Genomic DNA, 21515 nt, shown 5'->3' on the forward strand with positions numbered 1-21515 from the left:
AATAGTGGCATGTCTATCATGGTGGAAACCAACTGCACTCCAAATGCACTGGAAGCTGCTCCATGGGAGGGAATGCATCCCTGATACTGAAAACTTAAAACAGGGGTAGTCATGAGCCCTAGGGGTGTAACATCTGCTGATGTCTGGATAAATGTATATACTATGCTCATCAAACTACCCAGTAAGCACTTCTCTTAATATTCATACCCTTATATTAATGCTACTTTCACTTTGGGTAGAGATTCTTCTCTTTTCAGAAGGCAGTGACCTTGGGATGACTCAGAAGGTATCATAGTGCTGGAAAGAAGTGACTGGAGAACTGCTAACATCTTGATCACACCTTCCAAGGCTCAGGGTCTAATGTGGAAGAGGTGGTGGAAAGAATGTAAGAACCAAAGGAAGGGTAGGGCTCCTTACAACATGCTCCTCCAGACACAAAATGGCCTGGATATCCATGACCTCATAGTGCCTGACAGTACCTACACAGGACCATCATAAGAGGGGGGAAAGATCATGACATCAAAAGTAAAAGAGAGACTGATTGAGATGGGGAGGGCATATGATGAAGAATGGAATTTCAAAGGGGAAAGTGGGGGAAGGGAGGGCATTACCATGGCATATTTTTTATAATCATGGAAAATGTCAATAAAAATTGAGAAAAAAATTTAGAAAACAGAAGTTGAAAAAGAAAAAAAAAAAGCTGAGAGGCAGAAGGATCATGAGTTCAAGGTTAATCTGATCTGCATAGCAAGACTGTCTCTCCAGAAAAGAGGAAAATAGAGAACAATTAACTGAAAAGACAAGGGCCACCTGTGCTAGCATGGATGACTAAATCACAATGCTTGGGCTGGAGAGACTGCTTAGTGGTTAAGGCATCTGCATTTGGAGTTCGTTTGCAGTGGCTGGAGGCCCTGAGGCTGCTATTCTCCACCCCACCCTGAATAAAAATAAGTAAATAAATAAATAACCCACAGTGCTCCATGAAAGGCAAGGAAACACCCGAGGATGCATGCACTGGTTCCTTCCATGAAGCTCTCCGTGAAATGAAAGGAGCATGTTCCAGCAGTCAGACACGAAAGATGAAAGAGAACGTTGAGGACAGCATATCAGGAGGAACATCTAGGGGTTCTGCAGAGCATCTGAGCACTCATTAACCTCTAAGTCAGATACACAGGGCTTCCTTTTGTTGTTCTTTGACGATGCCCGTGTTCCAGTGATGCTTTCGTTTGCTTTCAGTGCAGGCCTCATTCTATCCCAGGCTGACCTGGACTCAAGTCTGGTAGCTCCAGGCTCGCTTCAAACTCCTTTCAGTCCTCCTACCTCAGCCTCTTGAGGGCTGCGATTAATAAAAGGTAACCGGCCTGGCACCACCAATATATTCTATATGTTTCTACATGCCTACTCCATTTCACAAAGATGGAATACTTGCATTTTAAAGTCTGCATGAGGGCTGGAGAGATGGCTTAGCAGTTAAGGTGCTTGCCTGCAAAGCCTAAGGACCCAGGTTTGATTCCCCAGTATGCACGTAACCCAGATGCACAAGGTAGCGCATGCATCTGCCGTTCATCTGTGGTGGCTAGAGGCTCCGGTGCACCCCTTATCTTTACCTGCTCTTTTCTTGAACAAAAAAATAAATCTACGCAAAACTATTACTAAAAGGCCAAGCTACATTTTAAACAAATGTAAACATGTCCAGGAAAATACAGAATTTCAAACCAAGACCCAGTTGACTGTATAACAGAAGAACACATGGTGCAGGTGGGAAGGGTAATAATACCTACACTTTGGCAAAGCTTTTTAAAGTAGCCAGATTAATCAGAATAAATAGCATTTAAAATATACATAGAGATGTAAGTAGAGGGTCCAGAGTATTTTTAAATAGACGTGGCACAGAGTTTAATTTGGGGTGACGGTACCTGGTTTCTAAGACAGCTGTGGTACATGGAAGCCAGCCTGTGATGGATGGTGGCAGCTCGGTACTGACAAAGGGGCTGTCGAGCACAAACCGAGTCAACGTCACAGTATTTCAGGGACTTCATCATAGCCTCACTGACTTCCTTTTCAATCTGTTTGTATTACGTAGAGGAGGAGGAAAAACAAGCTTACAATCTATTACAACTTTTCACAACATTTAAATATTTGTTAAAGATGATGACAGATACACAATATGAATTAAACAGAGGATTAGGCATCTTAAGGACTCAGTTTATAATCCAGCAAATCTTATCACCTGCTCCTGAGCTTTTCTGGACAATGGAGCGTAATCTTGCTGTAGAGTTGCCATGGTGAAATATGTGGTGGACAATTCCCAATTCACTGAATCCCAAACAACTGGGTGAATGTCCCGAGTTCCCAATGACCTCAGAGCTTTCAAGTAGTAATCAACAGCCTGTGGGGAAGAAAAAAAGTCAATCTATGGCTCAGTTTAAATACATGCCACCACCACAGGAGACAATGTAGACCTCAAAACCACTCAGACGTCACGTTAATTATCTGAAGAGTTACCCAAGGACACCAGGAGAGAAATGAGAACAATAATAGGATTTTAATGAAGAAATTTCTTTGAGGTTGCTTAAACATCATGCTTATTTCTATGGGGTCTACAGCAAGACAGTCCTTGGTATTGCTTTCTGATTCTGACTAATGCAAAAGGATCCCCCATTTTTTTCCCTTTTTAAATGGAAACTAACAGTTTAGCCAGGCATGGTGGCACATGCCTTTAATCCCAGCACTCACAAGGCAGAGGTAGGAGCATCACTGTGAGTTCGAGGCTACCCTGAGACTCCATAGTGAATTCCAGGTCAGCCTGGGCTACAGTGAGACCCTACCTCGTAAAAAAAGCAGAGAGGAGGGAGGGAGAGAAAGGCCACCTTTTGAGCTGGACCTTAGGAGGGTGAGCAGGTTAGCAGTGGTGACGCACAAGCAGCTGCGCTGCAGGATTCCTAGTGCTCATGTGCTGAGAGCACACGGACTCAAACCTGCCACGTGCTCCCCAAGTGTGCCCCATTGTGCACTGCCGGCCCTGTGACTGACTGCTGTGCGTTCTCACACATCGGAGCTTCCCACCTTTCACCTAGGATCCCTGCTTGCCTGTCATGCTGGCCTCTGACATGTCCCCTACCTCTCTCTCCCGGTGTGTTCCCATTTTCATTTCTCCGTGTCAATCTTTACTCTGCTGGACATTTACTCTAGTTGTATTGACACAATTTACAGAAACATTTTTTCCTAACAATCCATATTCCATCCCTAACACTGCATTCTTACTGTTTGGGTCACTTTCTTCTTCAAGTATGTTTATTTATTACGAGAGAGAGGCAGATGAAGAAAAACTGGGTGTCCCAGAGTCTCTAGCCACTGCAGACAAACTCCAGATGCATGCCACTTTGTGCATATGGCTTTATGTGGATACTGGAGAATCAAACCTGGGTCCTTAGGCCTTGTAGGCAAGTGCCTTAACCACTAAGCCATCTCTCCAGCCCTCCCCCCCCACCTTAAATATTATACTTATTTGCAAGCGGACAGACACACACACACACACACACACACACACACACATACACATACACACACACGGTGAGTGACTGACTGACTGGCTTTACATGGGTACTAGGTAACTGACCCCGGGTCATTAGGCTTTGCAGGCAAGCGCCTTAACCACTGAGCCCTCTCTCTAGTCTTGGGGCAGTTTCTAAGTGTGTTAGCGAGCTGGTTAGTCCTGTGCCATCACATGGTGTAATAACTTTGGACTTTATATGTTAGTGGAACAATGGTCAAGTACAGACAGATGACAGGAGTGGGTGGATGAGGCCTGACATGTATGCAAACATGCTCTACCTTGTTATAATATAAGCCTTCTTCTGGTGAGAATTCACGCTTACACTCATCCTCAGCGCCACAGTGTGCCTGTGCACAGATCCGCATGAGCCTTCCCGTGTTGCACAACAGAAGGGCAGTATTCGTAACATCATCAATCGACTCAAAGTTGTGAATTCCCTTTTCAAAACAAGAAAAGCTTTTTTTCCATAATTGTTGCTCTGCAGCAGACACAGATTTGCTCACTTCATAAAAAAAAAAGAAAAAAAATTACATAAACAGACATCAGCATGAACCATCAGTCTCAAAGCAACCCTGAGAAGCATGGCAGTGACAGGAGCCTGGGATAGCCCGCTACGTGGTCAACTACAGCACACTGCTCTTATGCTGTCCCATGGAGGGAAATATGCCCAGTTTTATACTGAAGCATTAACCCCACTTATAAGGTGAGTGTACTGAGGATCAGGTATTTAAAGAAGTCTCAGAGGAGTTCAACACTATAGGCACCCTGCCTTGGACATCCAGTCTTCAAAAATGAGACAATGAATTTCTGCTGTTTAAGTAACCCCCGGTGTAGTCTATCATTGCAGCCTCAGAGGCTTGTATATTTAATCAGAGCCATTCTTCAACACTGAAATTAAAACCACCAAGCAAAGACAACTGAGCAATGTGGTATTTTTTAGATTCCCAAGGTGAGGTCCTGTGGAGTTTTTAAGAGGTTACAGCTTATGTTTACACTGTCTCCCCAAAGGCCTTTCAAGGGCCCTACAACCTCAAGAAACACTGACCCCCCCCCCCATCCCCTTAGTAGCCTGTATGTATACTTATTTGGCACATTTTCCAGAGATCTGTACTAACATCAGATTTCCTGAGTGGAAGGGTACCAGTTACACCTCCAGTATACAGCCTGGCACATGGCTGGCTGTCCAAGTTATTTCTGAATTGATAAGATGGCTTGAGGTACATATATCAGGATGGAAGACATTGAAATGATGACCCCAAAGGGAGAATAAATGTGTTTTCCTTTATTTCTTGAGAATTCAATGTAAGACTCTCAAACAGGCTATCTACTTAGAACAAATAAACATACAAAGTGCCAGTGTTCTTTGCTAGACCCATTAAAAAAAAATCAGTAAGATTTTCTAATAAAACAGGGGATATAGAGAAGGATGCAAAGAAATACTCACCTACTCTTTCACTCTGTAACGCAGCAGCTTGATTCATATAAAACACACCGATTTCATTTCTGATGTTTCCCATTCTCTTTAGTACTTGTACATAGTGTTCTGGATTCTGACTTTTTAAGTCACTGAATTGTAAGATCTCATTAGCAGCCTCATAACATTTACAACTTACTGAAAGTTGACTTTCTAAGTCTGTAGACAAATCAGTTGCCCATGCAAACCCTTAGGAGAAAAGAACAAGAAATATCAACATGCATCACAGCAGCCCTTCCTCCTTAATATCTAAGTGAGAGTGACTTTGTAAAAATATATTAATCCATGTAACAACAACAACAAATTGCAAGGCTGGAGCAATGACTTAGTGATTAAGGTGCTTGCCTGCAAAGCCAAAGGAACCAAGTTTGATTCCCGAGGACCCATGTAAGCCAGGTGCAGTAGGTGGTGCATGCATCTTGTTTTGTTCCCAGTGGTTGGAGGCCATGACATATCCACTCACTCTCTCTCTTTGCCTCTTTCAAATAAATAAATAAAAATTAAAAAAATTACCTTTCTCAGTAAAGACATATTTTCCTGGGATATTAATGCTTGGTTAAATAACCATTTTCCAGACCAGGCGTGGTGGTGCACACCTTTAATCCCAGCACTTGGGAGGTACCAAGTTTGAGGCCACCCCAAGAATACATAGTGAATTCCAGGTCTGCCTGGTTAGAACAAAACCCTACCTAAAAAAAAAAAATTCCCTGCAAGTTAAGTGGCAAATACTTCCATCATCCAGATTTTACCAGGTCAACTTGTGCAGACCTAAAATTGTTACTGACACATGGCACACAGTTTTGTTTTTATTTTAAATTACTGAGAGTAGTTCTTGAAATACACTACAAATGTGAACCTTATCACTGAAGATGCTCCTGGGTAAGTCCTCAAAGACTCAGCATTCAAGGAGGAACAGATGGCAGTCCTGTTCTAATACTCTAGAACATGGGGGAATGCTACTTTTACAAACAAGTATCTTAAATGAAATCAGTGATTTCTCCATCACAGCAATTAAAAAAAAAAAAGTGATCATTTTAGAAAGAAAGGAGAAAGGAAGAGTAATCATACGAATGTACTCCTCTAACTGTTAGTTATTTGAAACTTTTTAGGAGCTGTAGTCAAATAAAACAATTTAGGAATATAATCAAATATTTCCATGACTGACTTTAAAAGAGGCATTAGAAGACTGACACCTATATCATGTACATGCTAAGTGCAGTGTGTGTTCATGTATGTAACTGCTTAGAGTTGCAGACCCTGCTCCTGTGGTAAAGCAGCCTGTAGCTCAGGTTTGAACAGATAAAGTCAGATGGCTAACTTATCCTCATTCCCCAGGGTTCAGAGGGTAGTTCATCCACTTTCACCAACTCTTATTCCTTTTCAAAAGAAAATTTGGGGCTGGAGAGATGGCTCAGCAGTTAAGGCACTTTCCTGCAAAGCCTAAGGTCCCAGGTTCAATTCTCCAGTATCCATGCTATCCAAATTCACAAGGTGGTGCATGCGTCTAGAGTTTGCTTGCAGTGGCTAGAGGCCCTGGTACGCCCATTCTCTCCCTTTGCCTGCCACTTTCTCATAAATAAATGAATAAAAATATTTAAAAAGGAAAAGAAAATTCACGGCTGGCATGGCCAGCTAGAAGTGTACCCATAAAAATCCTTAAGAGTGCACAAATGCAAGATAGGCCTTACAGTCAGAATTAATAAAAAACACATACTCAAATTTTAAAAACTATGAAAAAAAGAACAAAAGAGAATACTTCTAAAGACCAATATTTCGGACATTTTCTGGACATATTCAAATATGCATGAGCTGGGAGGTGTGTCCATACCCTGACAGCTAGACTCTCTGTGGAGACTGTGCAGGATCTCCTGGTCTTCTTTTGTTTGGTAGTTAAACTCTTCAAGGTGCGCTGCTCTGTTATTTGCATTCTGAGCCAGCATGAGCTGAATGTCACCACACAGCGTCAGGTATTGAGAAAGAAAGAGTAGTACTTCAGAAAGCATATTGGTGCAGAGACAGCAGTAAGTATCTGTTTAGAAAATGGTAAGAGGAAGGAAAAAACCCACAAGGACATTAAACTTTGATGAACACAGAAAATCTGAAGAAACTGTTACAGCTGAAAGCTTTATAACACAGCATCTACTGTACGTCAGGTAACACATGGTTTCATGATTTTATAATCAACGTGTTACAACACTGTGAGCATAAAAAATAAAACACATACAGAATTGTAAGAAGTCATTTAAAAATCAAATTTCGTAACAACTAGCAACAAAGGTTTACTGTGACTCAGGCATCTGCCTCCCTCCCAGGGCCTTTTGGACATGCTCATTTACAGTGGCTTACCGTGGCTCTGCAGAGCTAGCTTAATGTATCGCAATGCTCTCCCATACTTCTGAAGACTCATAGCAGCATCAGACAAAATATAGTAGGCCTTCGATGACTTGAGAATTAGCTGAAGTTTCATTTTATGTTGCCAAGAACCAGGAGTCATTCCAGATTGGCTACAACCATTTCCCTTCTGAAGGGCGCCCACTGCAATGGGTAGATGGGAGACAAGACATTCTGGCTGACTCTAAGTCTCATTAAGAACCTCCTGATTGAGGAACTACTGCCACTCAGAGACTACTTACCACTGGTTTCTTGCCTAAAGGCAGAAGTGTCCAGAGGGACCTTGCTCAGGACTGCAAAGGTCTTCTGCTTTCCCTGTCGTCAGTCACTCTCTTATAGGGTCCCTGACATCAGCTTTTCTCTGATCTCAACTTACCAAAGAGTACATCTTCCTAAAGCACACTCTAGCTTGGCCACAGCCTGCCCTCAAATATTAGACCAGCTTCTCACCACCTGCTGGACTAAGTACCTCAGCTACTTCCTAAGCTACATTACTCACCATCCTCCTCCTATACCCCACTGCTCCTCAACCAAGGTTAAGTCATCTTTTTTTCCTACAAAGACACCTGTTCTGTCTTCTACTACAGGCTACCATTTCCTCTCTCAAAAATGCTGAAGTTGGGCTGAAGAGATGGCTTAGTGGTTAAGGCGCTTGCCTGTGAAGCCTAGGGATCCATGTTTGACTCTCCAGATCCCACGTAAGCCAGAGGTGCAAGGAGACAGAAGCACACAAGGTTGCACATGCACACAGATGGCATATGCACCTGGAGTTTGACTGCAATGGCTGGAGGCCCTGGCATGCCATTTCTCTCTCATTAAAAACAACAACAAAAAACCCACTGACGTTGACTAGCATGGTGGCTCACGGATTTGCACAAATTTGAGGTCAATCTGGGGTACAGATACCCTGCCTGAAACAAATAAAAAGCAGCAACAAAAAAATGCCCCACTAAAGTCTTGCCTTTATTAACTTCTTCATTCCATAAAGGATCGTTTTTGTGCCAACCATGATACCAAGCACAGAAATAGTGACATGAAGCTAGAAGGCCTCTGTCTTGATAACATCCACCACACCAAAAAAGTTCAGTGTAATTACAAGGAAAGCAAAATACTGTGGAACAAAGAACACTCCTCCCACCACAGCTTAGGAGCACGCACTCTCTTTCTTTGGTTTTTCGTGGTAGGGTCTCACCCTAGCTCAGGCTGACCTGGAATTCACTATGTAGTCTCAGGGTGGCCTCCAACTCTCAGCGATCCTACTTCTGCCTCAGGAGTGCTGGATTAAAGGCGTGTGTCACCACACCAGGCTCAGGAGTGCTGGACTGAAGGCGTGCGCCACCACACCAGGCTTAGCAGTTCTCATTTTTTGATGAATCAGATTCATGCATTTTGTAAGGCAACACAAGCACTTAATCTCGATGATGGTTCATTTGTGCAGGTAGGTTGTTTTACCCCCATCAGCTGCTGTAAGCATCATTTGTCTGTGTGTCACTGTGAGAAAACTAGAAATGAGGAAGGTAAGGTCTTGCTCTCAACTTGTCTGTGTATGTGGAGGGGAGTTAATGGTGTAGATGAAGGGGGAAATATTCAGAACTGCTTTAAAGCACAGTGCTCACAAAACGCATTTGTGACTTGAGATAATGGCAAGAGTGGAGTACTGCACTTGACAGGACTCCCTTTCTCTCTTCCCTCCATTTCCTTCTCCTGGTACAGGGTCTCTGTTTATAGATGGAGTTAGCCTAAACTTGCAACAATCTCCCTGCCTCAGTGTCCCAAGTGCTGGGATCACAGGTGTGAGTCACCAAACCTAGCGTTGGAGGAGAAATAAAAGGCATTTCAGAAAAACATTGACAAAGTCCTGGTATGGGTCTCCCCAGGGCATGCAGGATGGCTCAAGGGAACACGTTTGTCATGTAGTAGTGAGGACCTGCATTCAGATTTCCAGCACTACATAAAGGGCCAGCACTGGGGGGCGGGGGGAGCGACAAGGAACCGGTAAGGACAGACCTTGCCTCAAAATGTTAAGACAACTGAGGAAGGCACCTGACACCTGCCTCTGTCCTCCACATGCACCCATGCGCGTGCACACACACACGAGTCTATAGAATATAAAAATAAACCTTTGTAATCTATATTTGAAGTGAAGGACTATTTTTCCTACCTCTCATTCATGACTTCCACTTTCTCAATTCCTCTGCTGAGTGCCTCAACCTTAGTTGGCTACTGCCACAGGACCCATATGTTAGTCTATTAAGACTTTATTCACACATCAATTTAACTTACTTTTGTCCAAAAACAAGGCCATCTGCTTCTCTAGCCCCTCAGGACCTCCCCTCGAGGACTCATCTTCATATTTTAAGGGGATTGGGGTGCTGGGATCAGCTGCCGGAAGGTCACTTTCTTTTTTGATGCTGCTATCTACAGATTTTAAACCCTTAAAAGAAAAAAAAGAAAAACATCTATCTACTTAAATATTTATTACATATTTCAATACCCTTTAATAACAGGGAAAACATTTCTTAGATACTACTTACTAATAGTCACCTGAAAATAAATATAAGGCAGAACTTCTACTTCAGAAAGTCTTTGTAAACTACATTTAATATGAAAGATTTGGGAGCAACTGATTTGGTTTCTGTGTTAAGCAAAATAGAAAACAACTGCAGCAGGACACTACTCAGAGCATTTGTACCAACACCCAAGTGCTATTAGAGACCAGGCACAGCTTTGTTGAAAAAGTGGAGGGCAAATGGACTCACCTCCAAAACATAGCCAAGCACAAGTCTGCAGCGCTCTTCAGTGTCATGGCAAACGGGAAATGCACAGCTGGGCTACGGAGACAAACACATACAAACATGAACACGTCTGAGTAACAATGGGATGGCTCACATTTCCTGGAAATTACGGAAACTCTACAAACTAGTAATTTAGAAATATGCTCTGTATTCAGCTAGGCAAGGTATCTGATACAAAAGTTACTGTGTTGTTCTTATCTGCAGATAATTATTAACAAGCATCAATAAAAACAGCTTGTAGCCCGGCACGGTGGCGTCGGGAGGCAGAGGTAGGAGGATCACCGTGAGTTCGAGACCACTTTGAGTCTACAGAGTAAATTCCAGGTTAGCCTGGACCAGAGTGAGACCCTACCTCAAAAAAGAAAAAAAACAAAAAACCAGAAAATCTTCTAGCATATGGGATGCTTTAAGTATTTAGAGTTGTAAAAATACCCCTATTATGATAAAAAGTAAGGATGAGACTAGTAATCTTTTACCTAAATACATACAGAAACTTATTTGCTTAATTAAGGAGCAAGAACCAGTCAACAGCCTCCAACTATTATGTAAAGGCATTTTATTGCACGGAGCCTCAGGAGGCTGGAATGTATGCCTTTCAAAAGGCCACCTATTCAGATGGCTGAGGAATGTGTCAGAAGACAGTGAGTGGAGAAAGGGCCTGGAGCTCACGTAACTATTCTTCAAGTCACCAATGCAAACAAGCAAAGCCGTGAATACTGATCATTTCCACTGATCATTTCGAGTGTCTCAAGTAACTGGTAAAAAGTGATGTCTCTGTAAAAATGTGGTGCTAGCACTTTAAGTTGCCCTTTAAGTCCAAGACCCTGTGTTATAATGCAGTTTCCAAGTACATACAACTTCGGCAATCAATGATTTACCTAGTTTTTTTTTCTCCATTCCAACATGGGGTTCAAGTTGAAAGTGAAGTAAAATTTAGATGAACAGGTAGTCACTTAGTCCAAGATTTCCTGAGTACCCACTATATGCCCTAGAGATGGGAGGTAGTTATCTCTATGGAGAAAGCTTAGCATCCAGGGAAGGAAGACACACAGTGAGGCTCTCAGGCACAGAAAGGCTCTGAGAAAGTTTTGGTAGAGTGGTTAGGGAAGGCCTCTTAGAGGAACCAACATGTCAGCCAAACCATAAGGCCTGGAAAAAGGTAGCCATGAGAAAATCTAGGGAAAGGCTTGTTCAAAGCAGCAGCAGTAGCAGCAGCGGCGGCAGCAGCAAAAGCAATGGACCTCAGCCAATCCTGGTGCTCTTGAGAAACAAAAAGCCAGTGGTGGCTATGGTAAAAGAAAGGGGAAGAATGAGTGAGAGGAGGTTACAAAGTAGACAGTGTTTACAGTAATAGGCAAATGTCCTCTCAGAAGTTTACTTGGATACAGTTATCATTATAAGGTCAGAGTTTAAATTAAGAGATTATGTACACATATGAGCATATTTCAGGTCAGGGAACAGCCAGAACCCCTTGGAGCTTCCTGGATCTAAGCATAGAGAAACAGCACATGGGAATGACACTGTGGGAAGGAACTGATTGCAGGACAGTCAATGCCCAGAGAAACGAACAGGGGAGGATGTAGTTGGTGTCTACCTGGCCAGAAACAGGGCTGAGGCATGGCCACAGGTCACAGAAAAAGTATTGTCTCATATAAACATGGATAAGGTACCAGCTCTCTCCACATGTGGGGTCAGGGTGCCACACCCTTCTCTACTCTGATTCCACACTCACCAAGCAACCCACTTAATTTCCCAGCAATTCAAATGCTGGGCAGGTGTGTCCTGGTGAGGAGATATAACAATGGCTACACACTAGTCTCAGAAAGGAAATCCCTCACATAGAAATTAAAATGTGCATGTATGATTTCTGCATCTGTCCACAGTAACCTTTCATAACACGGGTCACTTATATCAGTACAAGTGTAGCTAACTGTGAAGATTCTAAAACCAAGTTAGATAGATGCCAGGCACAGTGGTGCACACCTTTTAAACCCTTGCTAGGAGGCAGAGTTAGGAGGATCCCTGTAAGTTCAAGGCCACCCTGAGATCACTACACAGTGGTTCCAGGTCAGCCTGGGCTACAGCAAGACCCTACCTCAAAAATAAATAAATAAAATAAAAATAAATGAAACCAAGGTAGAATTTAGAGAGCTAATAATTATTAGATTCTGGACCATAAAAGATACAGCGAAGTGGGCTGGAGAGATGGCTTAGTGGTTAAGCGCTTGCCTGTGAAGCCTAAGAACCCCGGTTCGAGGCTCAGTTCCCCAGGTCCCACGTTAGCCAGATGCACAAGGGGGTGCACGCGTCTGGAGTTCGTTTGCAGAGGCTGGAAGCCCTGGCGCGCCCATTCTCTCTCTCTTCCTCTATCTGTTTTTCTCTCTGTGTCTGACGCTCTCAAATAAATAAATAAATAAATTAATTAATTAATTAAATTAAAAAAAAGAAAAAGATTCAGTGAAGTAACACCATGTTTCAAGAGGCTAACTGCACTCAGATAATAATTAATCGCTTTCCCAGAAACAAAACTCTAATAAAATCTCAGCCGCACTTACTCGTATCTGATGGATGGACTTGTACTTTTCCGGAACAGACAGCTCTCCCACAGACTTGATGACAGCTACTGCTGTGTTGTCCTCTGACGGGTCGCAGCTGGGGCCGTAGGAGCCATTCTCATCACTGTCAGGCATCTCCTCCTCTTCCTCACTGTAGCTTTCATCAGAATTCTCATTCAAAGGAGATTCAGAACTTTCCTCCTTTTTAGGCTCATCCAATTGAAAAAGCTCTGAAAGCATGTAATTGGCTGAAGCAATAATCTTATAAAAAGAAAAGACAAATGTGCAAATGACATTCATCAAAACTTCTGATCATCTAAAGAGACACTGTTTTTACCATGCTGAGAAGACTTGGGAGAGGTCTGTGACTAACTGTTTTCACCATATAGCTTGTCATACAAGAATGTATGCAATTTAGAGCTGGACAGATGGCTTAGCGGTCGAGGTGCTTATTGGCAAAAGTCAAATGATCCAGGTTAGATTCCTCAGTACCCACAGAAAGCCAGATGCACAAAGTGGTGCATGCCCATATGTTCTCTCTTCTCTCTACCTGCCTCTGCCTCTCCCTCCCTCTCCCAAATATCTATTTTTTTAAAGACAATGTCCACAATTCAAAGTCACAAATCCCCTAGGTGTGCTCTGTGAAATCTACAGGTTGACAGTTCTTCTATTGTAACCCTGAACCTCTTTCTAAAGAAAATGTAGTGTAAAGTTTTATAAGTAAATATTAGTGAATTTTACCCAGAATCAGAATTTCACTTCACAAACTACAAAAACAAGTTACCTTTAACAGGCTATTTACTCTGTAATCTATACCCAGAGGGGGAAAAACGTCCATCTTAACTGTTCAGTTTTTATTTTTTTAAACCTTTTTAAAGTAGATTGCCAACTTCCATAAATAAAGACAATATACCATGATCTTAATCACTTCTCACCACCTCCCTTTACTCTCTCCCAAATCCCCCCTCCACTGAATCCCACATTCTTTCTAATCAGTCTCTCTTCTAGTTGTTGTTTTGTTTTTTGAGGTAGGGACTTGCTCTTGCTCAGGCTGATCTAGAATTCACTGTGTAGTCTCAGGGTAGCCTTGAACTCACAGCAATCCTCCAACCTCTGCCTCCCAAGTGCTGGGAATTAAAGGCATGTGCCACCATGTCTGCCCATATTTTATTTGAGAAAGACACGCAGATATGTATCAACTTGGTGTCCCAGGGCCTCTAGCCACTGTAAACAAACTCCAGATACATGCGCTTTTCTGTGCATCTGGCTTACATTGATACTGGGGAGCTGAACCTGAGTCCTTAGGCTTCACAGGTAAGTGCCTTAACCACTAAGCCATCTCTCCCTCTCCCCCCCCCCCATTATGAAGGTCTTGTATAGGTAGTCTCAGCCACTGTGAGGTCATGAATATCAAGGCCACTTTGTGTTAACTGTTCTTAGAATTAGCTTTTGTATGCCCCAAATTTATCCTAATCTCTAACTGATTAATTCTTAATCACAGACTTAATCATAGTCTTGGTACCAATTTTTAACTCTCACATAAGCAATCTAAATACTAATAAGCACAACTACATCCATCAGCAGTTACCTGTTAAGCCAAAAATTGTTTTGTCATTTTTCTTCAAACAAAAAAATTTTGAGTTTGGTCTCAAGGATTATCTTGTGTTTTGCTCCTAGTGCTGCTGATAAACCCAGGATGTTGCTAGGCAAGCACTCCACCATTAAACGATAACCCTAGTCTCTCTGGTGGGCACAGTGGGAAAAGGTGCACAGTTCACAGACTGCTTTGATTTATGGATACACTCAGCCTTATACTAAAAAACAGGGCTGTCAAGTGCAGAGAAAGGAGGGCAAAGGCTATGTGCAACTGTGGGGAGCACATGTGAGAACACAGTGCAAGATGTATTTGTATGCACGAAGTATGGAATGTGAAGTTAAGTCATACTAACAAATGATACCAGTCTAGTTCTGTAACAGACCTTTTAAAAACCAGTGCAAGGTTTTGAACTCTAATAGTGGTAAGACAAAGAAAAATCAGCACTACACAGTACATTATATCAACACTCATTTTATACAACAGTCCTATCTATGAGAAATGTGGGTGTGTGCTTTACACAATTTTTTTCCCCCGAGGTAGGGCTCATTCCAGCCTAGGCTGACCTGGATAGAATTCACTATGTAGTCTCAGGGTGGCCTTGAACTCAGCAATCCTCCCACCTCTGCCTCCTGAGTGCTGGGACTAAAAGCATGCGCTACCATGCCCAGCTCTATACACAAAAATTAAAACTTTCTAGTAGTGCTGTTAAAAGAATGAAATTTGGTAAAAATTTAATTTTAGTGTATTTAGTCTCCTATCTACAAAATATGTATCATATAATGTTTATACCGTCTTCAATATTCAGTATTTTACACTGACATCTCAATTCCAGTTAAGCTCATCCTAGCATGCACTAGGGACTGCCCTACTAAAGGAGAGGCTTGGTCAGACTTTCTGCATAGACAGCAGTTCCCTATGAGCATACCAAGCTGTGTGAGAGGACACAGGCGTGTCAGTCTTACTTGAGGGTGTCTGCCTTTGTCCAGCAACTTAACGCAGTTAAGCAGCAAGGTCCTAACAGTCCCGTAATGCTTCTTATTTTGACTCTTCTTCATCATCATGTTACATGCAACCCTGGAAGAAATAGTCACGAGTGTGACTCCCCCACTCAGAATTTTTTATAAGATTCAAGTGTAGACACACCCTTCTATCTTTTCAACAAAATCAGGTAAATGAACTAAATATTGTATTTCACTCATTCACTGCAGGAAGTTTATATTATGCTTTCACAACAAGGTTAAGTAATATTTGATATAATGCGTCTTATTAACATTCTGTCTCTAACTCACCACCCAACACATACATAGTATGTAAATCTTCAAAACTCTGGTTTGAACACTGTGGTGCTTTTTTTTTTATCCTAAGCTTGTCTTTTTGTTTTATTGATTTGAAGCAGGGTCTTGCTTTGTAGCCCAGGCTGGCCTCAAGCTTGTAATCCTTCTCTCTCAGCTTCCCAAAGTGCTGGGATTACAGGCATGTGCCGCCAGGCCTGATTGCAGCTTTTATGTTCTAATACACTAATACACTCACTTATATAAGAGAATGGCCACTGGCATTGTGAATGGGTTCTGGTATTTGTCTTCTGTTTCTTCGCACAGAGTAGTGAGGTCGTACAGCTTCACTATATCACTGCCGCTTGCTGCAGAGGAAAAAAATAGGCTCACTTTACAGCAACCAGCCAAGTAAGTCCCTTGGGTCATTGCGCATTTAAATATCAGCTTACCTTTAAAGAGCCAGTAGGTATGCCCTTCTTTGGTACAATTAGATTTTAGAAATGACAAGATATTCTGTGCAATGTCTTTTATGACTTTAGTAGAAAAATTAGAGTTTTCCAAATTGGGAATCTCTTCTGTCTTGATCATTTCGTATTTCTGTAAAGCACAGGTAAAAGGCATTGTAAAGAAAAACCTCAAGGTCATAGCTACATTTTACTTGTTAAAAACCAAATATATGTCTCATAAATCCTCTGAGAGGAGCATGACATAGTGTCAACCAGTGTTTTCCTGCTTCAAATTCCCAAAGGACGCTAACCCTATCCATCTCCTTCTTCTAGAGTAGTTGGTTGATGGCGGAGTCACTCTCAAGGGACAGTCACCTCCAGACCTAGAGCCACAGGTAGAGGCTCAATCTTATTACTGCTCTACCACGGCACAGACTGGGAAGATGACAAATGAACATAGAATGAACAAGTTTTTTTTTTTTTTTAAAGAAACATGTATTTCTGGCCTTTTTTTCCCCCTAGACATAGTGGCTCAAGGGAAGACCACCACTTTGAAATGTTTCTGGCAGACAGTGTTTTCTGAAAACCTGGAGCTATGGAATTTATTTCTTTGCAGGGATGGGGCACAGTGGGTGGAAGTGACAAAGAGGAAAGGCTGCGTGGACAGCACTACCACCCTTTATGTATTAATGGAATTTTCTTGTAGTGCTGGGATTACTTTCAGATCTTCACACGTTAGATAAGTACTTTGCCACTGAGTGCTTTAAAGTGCCACTAGTTGATGTCCAGCCTGTGTTCCATGCAGACTTCTCCAGATGTCTCTTACCACATTTTCTGAAGTACTCTAAGACTAGACATTCCAAAGCAACTGGAACCTAACACCAAGCAAAGTCACCTGTGGGTGTTTCTCCTCCTTTGAAGTTCACCTAAAGCCTCAAGATTGGTATTTTCTCTCTTAAAACTCAATTCTTGCCAGCACTTAGGAGGCAGAGGTAGGAGGACTGCCATGAGTTCAAGGCCACTCTGAGACTACACAGTAATTTCCAGGTCAGCCTGGACCACAGTGAAATTCTACCTCAAAAAACTAAAAACAACTTCAATTCTCTGGCATTTCACGTTATTTTGGTCTCTTCCCTTGAATGCCCCCTCCTTTTCACTTATTATGGGGAAAAGCGGAGAGGGTATTTTTCTTTTAGGTAGGGTGTCAATCTAGTCCAGGCGAACCTCAACCTTATAGCAATCCTCCTACCTCTGCCACTCAAGTGCATGATTAAAGGTGTGTGTCACCACACCTGGCTAATTAATGATTTTAGTAAGTTCCTTGGTGAAGAAACTTATGCAAATTAAGCTACACTTTTTCTCTAGCCTATATTCTCAAGCAGCCCAGCTATACCTTCAGAATACTCATTAGACACTTTTCTTATTTCTTTAATCTAAACACACCTTATTGCCTAAACCGCTTAAATGTCCCAATCCCAGACGCCGCCACCATTACTTTCGACTTGGGAGTCCTCTTTCCTCCCTCATTAGCACTTTACCTTCGTCTTCTAGCCACAGCATTTCACTGAAAGTTGCCATTTACAGTCCTGGCCTAAGTGGTTCTCAACTTAGGCTGCACATCAGAATCCTGCACAAAGCTGCTTGTAAACACATGAATCTCACTGTCCTGGAACACACTGGTCACCATCAGCAGCTAGGTTCTAGCTGCAGGGGCAAAACATCCAACCAGAAACAGCTTATGGAAAAGTGTCTAATGAGTATTCTGAAGGTATAGCTCGGCTGCTTGAGAATATAGGCTAGAGGGGTCTATTTCTGGTTTATAGTCTCAAGAGGACGTTTCGTCATGTTGGGAAAGCACAGCAGCACAGCCTGCAGGCATCACATCTTCACAGCAGCAGAAGGAATTTACGGGGCTTGGAACTGAGCTAAACTGCCCCAAAGACCCCTCCCAGTAACACACCTCCAGCAAGGCTCCATGCTCTGGGGACTGAGCATGAGGCTTAGTCACAAATACGTGAGGTTACGAGGGTCATTTTTTTTTCAGGGCAGGGTCTCACTTTAGCCCAGGCTGACCTGGAATTCTCTATGGAGTCTCAGGCTGGCCTTGAACTCACAGTGATCCTCCTATCTCTGCCTCCCAAGTGCTGGGATTAAAGGCATGCACCACCACGCCTGGCTTGGGAGTCATTTCTTATTTCTGGTGTTTGTGCATGTGTTGTATGTGGAGTGCTATGTAGTGTATGTACATGTCTGCAGAAGCCAGAGGATAGCAGATGTCCTCCATCACTCATCAGCATTGTTCCCTTGATACGGTCTCTCACTGAACCTGAAGCTGCCTCTCTCCAGCAGACTGGCTGATTAGTGAGTACCAGTGATTCTTTTGCCTCCACCAGGGTTATAGGTTGCAGAATCCTGCTAATTTTTATACAGGTACTGGGGCTCAAACTCAGGCTCTCACATTTGTGCAACAAGTGCTCTTGCCCAGTGAGCCATCTCCCAAGGCCACAAGTAATTTTTACAAAGCCTCAGTTATTCTGATGTGTAGCCTCAGTAAAGATTCCCTGGGCCAGAGTACAGCAATTGAAAGCACTGTCTCCCCAGATGCAACCTTGCACACTGGAACCACTTACTAACAATATGACCCTGGGCCTCACTGCAGCTCTTGATCCTCGGTCTCCCTCTCCATCAGATGGGAATAACAGTGTATGTGTCAGGCTAAGATCAGCAAGGTTAAGAAAAATGCACTAAGAAAAGTATGTGGAGGGGGCTGGAGAGGTGGCTTAGCACTTGCCTGTGAAGCCTAAGGAACCTGGTTAGAGGCTCCACTCCCCAGGACCCATGTTAGCCAGATGCACAAGATGGCGAATGCAACTGGAGTTTGTTTGCAGTGGCTGGAGGCCCTGGCACACCCATTCTCTCTCCGTCTTTCTCTCTGTGTCTGTCTGTCGCTCTCAAATTAAATACAGCACATTTAACCTTCCAGAGGCCAAGTCCTCACCGATTCCAGATTACCCACTGATGATGCACCCATCAACTCCTTAGCTCAGCATTCAGATTCTCCATTATCCATGACTTTCCCAACTACTTGGATCCTGTGTTCCTTAACCAAACCAATCAGTTCCTTCACATACTTACATGAGACTTAAAAATCCTGCTCTTGCTTTTTGAGATACTAGTTACCATTCAAAACACAGTCAAACCAGGTGTGGTGGTGCAAGCCTTTAATCCCAGCAGTCGGGAGGCAGAGTTAGGAGGATCACTGTGAGTTTGAGGCCAGCTTGAGACTACATAGTGAATTCCAGGTCAGCCTGGGCTAGAGTGAAACCTTGAAAAACAAGAACAGACAACAACAAAAAACAGTTAAGAAGAATCTTCTTCCATGGCCCTTTCAAGCTGAAGCAAAACAAGCTCACACCTCTGGGTTGCTGACCCACATATGTTCTGTACTTTTCTTGGTACATCATTACTTCTCATGAGATTACATAGGAAGGAGGACCCAATTTATTCTGTTCCCTCAGTACTTGTAATGGAGATAAGATGGTCCTAAGTAAATGTATTCAGTAATAATTCATTATATAACAAATCTATCTTATGTTATTCTATAATGAACAAATGTAAGTCTTAGCGTATTTATGATGTCTCCACAAATTACTGTAATATTATACTTCTGAACTGTCGAACAGTTTGCTCTTACCAACTTAAGTGTACATTCAAACTAGGCTGGAAGGAAGGCTTACAGGGTAAGGCGTTTGTCTGTGAAGACTAAAGACCCAAGTTCAATTCCCCAGGACCTATGTAAAGCCAGATACACAAGGTGGCACATGTGTCTGGGTTTTGTTTACAGTCGCTAGAGGCCCTGAAGTGCCAATTCTATCCACCTCTCTCTCTTTAATAAATAAATAAAAATATTAAAAAAATTCAGACTTCAGTTTAATCATATGTCTTCTCTGCTGAAAATATAAATGAGTATTTAAGTGCCTTAAAAGCTGTGGTACAGCCGGGCATGGTGGCACACACCTTTAATCCTACCACTCGGGAGGCAGAGGTAGGAAGATCATTGAGTTCAAGGCCACTCTGGTCAGCCTGGGTTAGAGTGAAACCCTACCTTGAAACCACCCCTCCCCCCAAAAAGTGCTGTGCGGCACAGTGCTCACACTGTTTCTTACCTGCACAATTCCATTTACGTGGAAGCACATCACAAGTTCTGGCACGTTGCATATCAAGTTGTCCAACCAATAGTCAATTCCAGTTAGCACATTAATTGGTTTGTTGTTATCCCTAAAAACACACATTTCTAGTGTTACTTGGTTTAAAATCTTCCATAATGAATCATCTGAGACATATTTTCCCATTTACTTATTCAATTTTCTCTAGATGGAAAACGCTATATATATTCTGTTATCTGATGAATCAGGCATATGAACTCTATAGCTATGTCTAGCATCTTTCAAAAACTTTGTATTTCTAACTGTATTACTCATAGAATGGTCATGGCTATGAGCCTACTGTATGCTTCTCACACATCCAGTGGAAAGAATGACCACCACAGTTAAGACCCAAGTCAGGATTCACACTGACTAATGTAAATACCCATGAATACTAAGAATGCTCACAGTACTTAATAGGAATATGGTACATTACCTTAAGCAATTAAATAAGCTAATTTCTTCCAGTTACAGATTTAAACACAATATAGACCAGGCCAGTCCAACAGACCTCTGGCTCTATTCAATTAGGACTAGAATGAATATCTAAGCTAGGGCTATCAGCTCCTGCCAACAGTAGTGGCCATTTTCCCTGGCAGGAGAGGGGGAAAATACCCCACAAAACACGATGCCCAAACAGATAAGGGAGAGTAAACAGAGAACTAATTCTAAAAGAAGCTAGTTTAAGTAACAAGTGGAAGGAGGACAAGATGGTAGCTTACCTGAGACGTAAGCTGACGGCTGGGTATCTGCCTCCTCCAAATATAGGCATGTTAGAGCCAACCAACATGTGTATATCTTCAAAAGTCCATAAAATATTCCGAACAAAATCATTTTTAAGACCCTTTGATTTAAAATAAGAAAGACTATAATAAACAGGAGTTCCACAATTTCCCCCCAGAATCCACAGAAAGACTAGGAAAAAGAAAAGGCAAGAAGACAAAGTCCCGAGAGCTGCAAGAGCACAGATGTTTACAAAGAAATCTCAAGATCAAGTGAAATTTTCCATGTCAGTTCGAACTGAGACTAGATTTTAAATGATGAAGTAGACTGCCGACTAGGTGTCTCAACTTGGCACGTGGAAGCATACCTGACTGTTCTCCCCGTCATTGAACAAAGTAGTCAGGTTTTGTTCTTTGGGTGCTGAGGCCACATGCCCCACTATGCATGAGGGCTCAAGAGGCTCACTGCCCTGTGAAAAGCGCAAGATAAGGAGTGATTC

The 21515-nt window shown here is 42.5% G+C and overlaps 1 protein-coding gene across 2 annotated transcripts in view; it reads right to left on the reverse strand.

Annotated features, from left to right (window-relative positions):
• Positions 1-21515, reverse strand: part of Edrf1 (erythroid differentiation regulatory factor 1) — a 47250-nt gene that overhangs the window by 15402 nt on the left and 10333 nt on the right. Inside the window, exons 7-21 of one of the 2 annotated variants that reach the window (XM_004659257.2) lie at positions 21384-21485; positions 21016-21137; positions 20255-20366; positions 16092-16239; positions 15899-16007; positions 15331-15442; positions 12772-13032; positions 10181-10252; positions 9705-9855; positions 7377-7565; positions 6859-7059; positions 5001-5219; positions 3835-4058; positions 2231-2389; positions 1917-2066 (exon numbers count right to left, since the gene is read on the reverse strand). In XM_004659257.2, the coding sequence (XP_004659314.1) occupies positions 1917-2066; positions 2231-2389; positions 3835-4058; positions 5001-5219; positions 6859-7059; positions 7377-7565; positions 9705-9855; positions 10181-10252; positions 12772-13032; positions 15331-15442; positions 15899-16007; positions 16092-16239; positions 20255-20366; positions 21016-21137; positions 21384-21485 (2331 nt within the window). The remainder of the gene's footprint in view (positions 1-1916; positions 2067-2230; positions 2390-3834; positions 4059-5000; positions 5220-6858; positions 7060-7376; positions 7566-9704; positions 9856-10180; positions 10253-12771; positions 13033-15330; positions 15443-15898; positions 16008-16091; positions 16240-20254; positions 20367-21015; positions 21138-21383; positions 21486-21515) is intronic. The other variant, XM_004659258.2, reaches the window with a different exon arrangement.

Source organism: Jaculus jaculus, chromosome 1 (genome assembly GCF_020740685.1).
Source record: "Jaculus jaculus isolate mJacJac1 chromosome 1, mJacJac1.mat.Y.cur, whole genome shotgun sequence".
In the NCBI taxonomy this organism is placed as follows: Eukaryota; Metazoa; Chordata; class Mammalia; order Rodentia; family Dipodidae; genus Jaculus; species Jaculus jaculus.